Consider the following 7,973-nt stretch of genomic DNA (forward strand, 5'->3'; position numbering starts at 1 on the left):
GATATCTTTGATTTTCCTCTGTGTTTCTCTTTGCCTTCTGTGAAAGTCCCTCTTGATTGTGCTGAGGCCCTGGGCTCAGCGAAGACACTGAATAAGTTACAAAAAAGCCACCGTTGCTCGTTGTCTGAATCTTCCTGGTTTCTGCTGTAAGGTGATGGTATGGGAAAAGCAGCGGGGAGGGTGCGCCAGAGAGCGTGGGTTGGAGGAGAATCCAGGTGAGGAACCTCTGATTCTTTTTCCTCACCCCGCAAGGACTCCACACTATCCAAGCCACACTGCCTTGCACACCCCTCAGCCCTTTCGTGTATTTTTGGATGTGTGTGTGTGTGAGAGAAAGCAGACACGTGGTGGAAACCAGCAGGGCCTTGTTTCCTCTGGTTGCTGCTCAACCAGAAGCAAAATATTCCACAGTTCTAACTGGATACTGTGAAGTCCAAAAGCGGTCAGCATTGTGAATTATGTCCATTGAAACACTGCGAGCGGTGTACTTATAACGACAGTAGGCCTTGTAGATTTGTAATATATTTTGTTTTGTTTCTTTCTTTTTGTAGTGCTCTTCACAAGTGAGAAAAAAGACTTTTTTTTGTTTTTTTATTTTTTCTGTCTGTTTTTTGATTTTTTTTGTGGTTTTTTTGTTGTTTGTTTTTTGTAGTAAAGAAGGGTTGTATTTAGAGGCCAGTAGCTAGAGATCCAACCAGTGGAGCTCATGAAGCACTACCTGGCCTTAAGGCCACCATCCAAGGGAGGCTGGGAAAATTATTATTCACCCAGCCTCCGGAAATGTAATGTACCAGCAGGCAAAAAACAGTTCTTCATGTAGTACAAAAACAACAAAACGAAATGAACCCAAAAAAAGGAGGAAAATAAAGGTAAAAATGAAACAAAAATCATTTCTTAAATTCTAGTGCCATAGCTTTTTTTGTCGTTTCTATTTTTTTGTTCATAACAAAGAGAGAGAGAGATATTCTACTTATCCGTCTGACACATGCATCCTCATGTGGTCGTTGAAATGCTCGATTTGGTCAAACTTAGCTGGACAGACAGAGCAGACGTACGTGGTCCCCTCCGTGCAGGCCACCACCCCGGCAGGGACAGCCCTTGCACCAGTGGCGGTGGCTCCAGGTGTGCCGTTGGTAGCACTGTGCAGAGCCACATGCCGCTCCAGCAGGGTCTTGTGGGAGAACTTCTTCTTGCAGATGTAGCACTCGTAGGACTTCTCCCCGCGGTGGAGGCGCATGTGCACATTAAGGGAGCTCTTCTGGGTGAAGCGCTTGTTGCAGATACTGCACTGGTACGCCCTCACGCCAGTGTGTGTCACCATGTGTTTGATTAGGTAATCCTTTAAAGAGAAGGAGCGCCAACAGATGCTGCATTGGTGGGGTTTCTCACCTGCTCATTACCAACGAGAGAGAGAGAGAGCGAGAGAGAGCGAGAGAGAGCAAGAAAGAAAGACAGACAGGAAAAAAAAAGGTAATAGAATTAAACCAGCTTGATACAACTCTATAACAAACTAATGGTAAGTTTCACAGGAGTCTTTGGAGACGTGCTCTGGCTAAGAAAGAGTAATTCTGTTAATTAGTGTGTTTTGATACACAACATTTTTTGCAACCAGAGGTTTTAAAATGCTGTATGAAGGGTGCTATAGGTATTCCCAATCCACATACAGTAAAAAAGAGGAAGTTCACATTGCAGGCACTGACAAAGACAGGACTAGAGTTAAAACGTCCTGGCACGTACCCCCAGTTTCAATGGCACAGCCTTTCCTGCCTATGCTCCTGCCTTGCTCCTCCTCATGCTCATTTCTAGATGGGTCTTAGTCATGTTACTTTACATCCCCACGCCTCCATCTCCGTGCCAGTATGCAATAAAAGCATGGACAAAGCTAATGACTACTAAATAGCTGACCTGTAACACTCATTTTTGTCAAATTGCTTTAAATTAGTCAGAAGAAAAATACTAAAGATTGCCAAAGAAATCAAATGCTTTATAAGAGGTTTATATTTGTTGCTCCTTTTTCTGGTCAAATCTCATAGCTGGCAGTGACTGAAAAGGGAACCTCAGTACATAGAATTGCCTAGGCCAGCCAGTACCAGGCAAAGGGCAGCCTAACAGATACAATTCCAGTGTAACAGATATGCGATTTAAATTACTTGACTGCCAATTAAATAAAATACCTTATTAGGTAAAGCAGAGATGTAAAATACTTATGTCATCTACCACACTCCCTTGTGTGCCCAGGCTGTTGTAAAACTGATTCTGACAACTCGTAAAAGTGAAGTTTGATCATATCTTGACTAACCAGTGACTACAACGATGAACTGAAAAAAAAATTCAGCTAAACACATACAATTGATTTGCCTAGATGACGCTTAATTTCCCTTCATGCTCAGAGATCTTCCGCAGGACAACACCATGGCCTCACGTTTTATGGCATCCAGCAACGTTTTCATGGTATGTTGCTGTACTGATAATATAGACAATACCCAACACCCTGAATGCCCCATTTAAAGCTACTTTCAAATTTGATTTCTGAATTACCTGAGTGATATTTCAGGTGTGGTAATTCATAATCCCCAAAGCTGTCAGGGAGAGAGATGGAACCATAGCTCTGTAACAATCAAAATGATCCTCTGTTTCACTAACTGAAAACTTATTTTCCTTTGGTCATTCTGCAATTACCCCTCTAGTTGAGATCTTTTTTTTTTCTACAGACATCTTACTTCATCCTTTTTACAATGTGTCTGGCACTGTTTTAAATCCTGAAGAGTCAATCTTCAGGGACTATCACAAGCCTGTGGCAATGTATCATTTACTGTTTGTATAGTGAGATTATAATACACTACTTATATTCAATTTTAAGAGAAGATAATTAATATGGATTGATGGGAAGGACCTACTTTTTTATCTCCCCCAATACTCTGTTTCTTTTTATTTCACAGTTCACACATACGACGGTGACATCTGTGAATGAAATCCACATGCTGCTCTTCCTTGTACCAATCACGAATTTGTCCCTACTTGGTGAAAGACACTTGGTCAAAACACATTAACTCCTTACTTTCTTGCTGGCTTTGCCAAACATAGTAGTATGTTGAGTGTAGACAGGCCAATATGCTTGACACGCGTTACGCGGACAATGATAGTTTATCAGTTATAATATTGCCTGATTAATTTAGAAGAGACTGATTATATTCACAATGCTCATTTTTGCCTTAGGCAATATATGTCCCAGAGTTTGTAATAAGTTGGTCTCTTCTGCTCTAGACCCTGTTAAGATGATGCTAGAAAAACACCCTAATTTTAGCCTGCACATGTTTCTAAGATACACTGGGTTCTGCCTTTCTAATCTCAGCTTCTAATCTCAGCTTCTAATCTCAGTTTAGGAGAGCTTCTTGTCCTCTCCTAAGAATCTCACAACTTTCCAGGTTTTCTTTTTTGTATGCAAAGGTATGTGCTTCCTAAGTGAGCACTGTAGATTCTTTATTCCCACAGTTCTTCATTTTGAAGTCAGAGAAAGTGTTGCTCCTTGAATTAAATGTGCACATTCCTCTTTTTGGTTCTTTATTTCATATTTGCGTGGTTTTAGACAGAAATGTGGGACAGTTATTGAATATTAATCACAGCATGTTATTTAGGAGAAGGCAATGATGACTTATAAGGTGCACGGACACCGCATGCATTCTAGCACTGTATTTCCACAACATGGCATGTCTTGAGTAACAACATTGTGGGATACATTAAAGTCTGTCTCCAGGGAACATGGAAGAATATCCATCTCTAGTATGTTTGTGCCCATGTGAAATAAGGGAGGCAGGTTTCCATTGCATGGTAAGCTATATCAGACTGTAGTTTTCAGAAGCATAAAACCATACAGAGATTGTGGGGCCTTTAGGTTGCTGAATTCTGGTTTATGATTAGACTCCTTCATGATGTCTCTTGTGAGCCCTCCAAACAGCAAGACTAATTCAAACATTTGCATATCCCAAATTCTTCCACCTCTCTGTGTGTCTTTTCCAGAGCCACTTTGCCTGGCTTCTTTTAACAGGACTGAGGGAATGAACACCTGATAGTGGGAACAGCTGTCTCCCCTCAGTTTTTATAATGATCCTGCCCAGCACTACACAAGGTAGCAGACATGCTTTCTCTAAGGCTGTACATACAAAGGTTATTTTCAGAGGAGTTTATGAAGCCCTGCCCTCTGTTGGTTAAGGTGCATTTATTCTCCCAGAGACTCCAGGAGCCAGTTTGTTCCTAAATGAGCTTTGAAATACTTTACCTACCTAAATCTCTCCTTGCCACTTATGATGCCATTATTTTGGGCATTCTTAGTCCGACACAAATAAAATACTAATTCGTGATTGGAGATGTGTATCGATTGCCTTCACTGACTTTATGTGTAGTAACTAGGAATATTTTAGGTCAGGTCTTCCAGTATTATTCTTTATCTGACTCCAAATACCAAACGTGGTGCACAGTTGTGGGTGGGGGAAATAAAGTACCTTATCTCAGTGAAATTATTTGTGAAAAAGCCTTTCTAGCATTTAGAACAAGGATGCTCGCAGGTATATTTGACTGTGTTCTGAAGGGGATATTTTTCTGAATAACACAACACTTTCTACATAGCATTTTAGCTACTCATCCACAACAGAAGGATGAAGAACATAAACAGACACAAAGGGTAATCTTGGGATTCTTGATCCTTGCAATCATACATTTCAGACCAGTCCTGAGAATTTGACCTTTTTGTACATGTATATGTCTGCCTTAGATGTCTAGAGGAATTTTTCATTTAAGGGATAACTATAGCTAAATACAAGTTAAAAGTTTGCATACACACATGGAGGTAAAATTGATTGGATACAATGGGGAGACGTGACTTACATTCCTCCCATACCTCAGGCAATTTCCCCAGGTTCTACTTCATGTCCCAATCCCAGCATTTAAAACCTGACATTAACAAAACCACAGCTTGGTAAGAGAAATACTTACTCTTTCTCTAAACTAGAATTTCTGTCCCATGTCAGAGTGATCCAAGGGCTAAATCAAACAAAATTTAGTCCTGAATTCCAGATAGCTTTGTCATGTAAGATACATATATTTCCTTGCTTTGAAGTCCCGTAACTTGACAAAGCTAAGAAAAGGCAGTTTTGGCTCAGTAGTAAACATAGTTACCTGTAACATCTCAAAAGACCACGTACTGAAGCAGTTGCATTTTTAAATACAAAGAGTGCTAATTTTGTGTTCTACATATACTATTTAAAATTTCTCTTTGAGCCCTATGTTTCTGTTCTCACAGCTATTGAAACATCTGACCTAACAAGAGACAGGGAATTACAGCAATCAGTTTCAGTGAAGTACTGAAAAACTTCCCCAAACCACTCCCAATTTACTTTCTTATAGGAGTGAGATTTAGAAAATACATGGCAGTATGTGTAACACCCAGGCCTGGACCTACTTCTCCAACTACACCAAGAATGATCTTGTCCTAAACTCACGAGCTTAAACACCTGCAGCTGTAAAACTTACAGGGGAATGCCCTTCCTTAGTAGATAACGTTTTTCATTAACTTATTAGAGTTTCCTTATGCCACTTCTGCTTAGCGTTGCCTGGTCAGCTTGCAGGGGACAACAACTACTTACTATTTCCTTAGATGGATGCAGGACATATTTTACTCCAAGTAAAACGAGCTTGTTTCTACACCATGCACATTTGGGACCCTATATGGGATCTGTATGTTTCTGCAGGGGTTCCACTTTAATGCGGTAAGCTCAGAAAGTGTTCAGTGATACCAGCTCCCTGGATAATGTCTCCCACCTGTTTGTGCTGGGGGCTGGCAGGTTGGGAAACAGAATCTAAGTCCATGTTTGTCAACGACTTTCTCTGGCTTCGTGTATAAGCCAAAGGGATGTACTCTTACCTGTGTGTACAAACATGTGCTTGACGTAGTTCTGTTTGGCGGTGAAAGTCTTGTTACAGAGAGTGCACTCGTAAGGCTTTTTTTCGCCTTGCCCACCTGCTGTGCTGTGGCCCGCAGATGGGGCCAAGGGCTGTGGGGCTGGCAGCTGCGCAGTAAAGGTTGACAGGCCAGGCTGGGACACTGCCACAAACTGTGCCTGTGGGCCAGGTAAAGACTGGGGCAGGCTGAAGAGAAAAGGCTTAGGGCCACTGCCAGCAGACTGTGTGGTGAAAAGGGCAGGCAGGTATGTGTTTCCAGCTGTGCCAATGACCTGAGTGTTGCTGGTCAGAGTCAGTGGCATCCTCAGATTGCTGGTGAGGGTTTCTGTCTGGCGTAAGTAGATCTGCGTGGTTGGCAATGGTTGGGCAACAGTTGTGTTGACAGAAGGCTGCAAAGCCCCCTTTTCGGTGTTGTTATTGACTGTGAGCACTTTGCTGTCCATTTCAACGTCATTGCTTCTCTCTGGCGAGGAAGAGTTGGCATCTACATGCTGCTGCTGCTGTGGCTGAGTGCCATCAGCAGGGACATCACTTTGATCTGCTTGAGAAGGTTCTTGCTGTCCATCCCGGCCAAGACCAGCCATAAACTGCTGCTCCATGGAATCGGGCTCAGTGCCAATGGAGGAACTGACTCCCGAGTCAAAACTTTCCCCTTTGGGCTCACTCTCAGTGCCTTCTGCTTGGTCAGTGTCCTCAGTGCATTCCTCAGACTCATTGCGCTCAAGGATCTGCACCCTCTGTTGGCCATAGTAGTCATAGTCATCCTCCATCTCCTGCTTAATATGGATATTGCCCATCAGGGTTTGAATTCGGACAGGGCGTGGTTGCTTGCGGCAATGTGTGGTCTCAGGAGTGGTGGAGAGGTACCGCTCCATCTGTTGCGACCGTTCATGAATTCGGGTAATCCAGCTGGGGTCTTCCATGTGATGGTCCCTGGGGAGGCCCAGGGCTGTTTCATGGTGACTGACCACAGCTCCACTGTAAAAGGATCGCTCTCCACTGCCATTTTGCATGGAACAGGCATAGAGGGCTGAATAGATCCTGTCCACACTGTGCTGTGAATGGCTCTGCAGGTAGCCAGACTCTGTGTCGGTGCTCTGCCCCGAGGTGCCTGATTCGGGTGTTCCCCTGGGTGTTTCCTGGCCAGAATCCTGAATCACCGGGTAGACCTCTCCCACATTTTGTGAGACAATCCTTGTGCACTCATCAATCACAGTCTTGATCTGCAGGATGCTGGCAGCTGTGAGGATTTGGAGGGCCTCCGATTGTGAGACCCGCAGCACCCCGCTGTACATGAAGTCAATGAGCTTTTGCACCGACTGGACTGACACCACTGAGGGGATCTCGATGTCGCTGTAGCCCAGCAGCAGCTTGTCCTGGAAGAAGGGGCTGCCAGCCGCCAGCACACAACGGTGGGCGCGTAGCATGCTCCCGTGGATGCGGACCGTCACGTCACAGAAGTGGCCACGGTTGCGCTGCTCGTTGAGGGTCTCGAGCACAGAATTGCTGAAGTTGTGAAGGTTGATGCTATGAATGCGCTCTGTCATCCCCTTGCAACTGATGTTACCTGTAGCAAAGCAGATGACAAAAAAACAAAAAACAAAAACCAACAGATTGACTCTTGTCCTCTGCACACCCACAGTCAGGGCGTTAGCAAAGGTGACTGCCTACTGGGTAAACGAAGCAGTAGAAATCACATAAAAAGGCACCGATAAGAAGACATCACCTCTGTAAGGCTAGAAGTAAACTTTGCTACATATTGCAGAAGCTCAAGTCCTGAATTTTTGGACAAAAAAAGTCAAAGATGACAGGTGTAGCTGGGCCTAAATTCCAGTCACATTCCTGGGCCTTGGACTTCCTATCAGTTTATCTGGCTTTAAAGAGCCTAGAGCTAGCCAACTGTAAACACTGAGTACATGGATTAAAGCTGGATTTTAGGCTGTTTGGGTGTGGACACATGCCAGAAAAGATCAGATTCTTACTTTAACGACCCTTTACACCACAAAGTTAACACAAAG

General features: G+C 43.6%; 1 protein-coding gene across 1 annotated transcript; it reads right to left on the reverse strand.

The window, feature by feature from the left end:
* Positions 1-233: 233 nt before the first annotated feature.
* ZBTB20 (zinc finger and BTB domain containing 20) lies at positions 234-7,514 on the reverse strand. The gene is made up of 2 exons (XM_010133115.1): positions 5,918-7,514; positions 234-1,389 (listed from the first exon to the last, which is right to left on the reverse strand). Exons 1-2 carry the CDS (start codon positions 7,500-7,502, stop codon positions 971-973), a joined length of 2,004 nt encoding a protein of 667 aa, XP_010131417.1. The 5' UTR covers positions 7,503-7,514; the 3' UTR covers positions 234-970.
* Positions 7,515-7,973: the final 459 nt, after the last annotated feature.

The sequence above is a fragment of the Buceros rhinoceros genome, unplaced genomic scaffold (genome assembly GCF_000710305.1).
Source record: "Buceros rhinoceros silvestris isolate BGI_N320 unplaced genomic scaffold, ASM71030v1 scaffold40173, whole genome shotgun sequence".
Classification (NCBI taxonomy): domain Eukaryota; kingdom Metazoa; phylum Chordata; class Aves; order Bucerotiformes; family Bucerotidae; genus Buceros; species Buceros rhinoceros.

Coding starts and splice junctions, on each gene's coding strand:
- ZBTB20 (XM_010133115.1), bottom strand. CDS start 7,502: ATGACAGAGCGCATTCATAGCATCAACCTTCACAACTTCAGCAATTCT. Junction 1,390..5,917: donor GCACATGTTTGTACACACAG/GTAAGAGTACAT, acceptor GGTAATGAGCAG/GTGAGAAACCCCACCAATGC.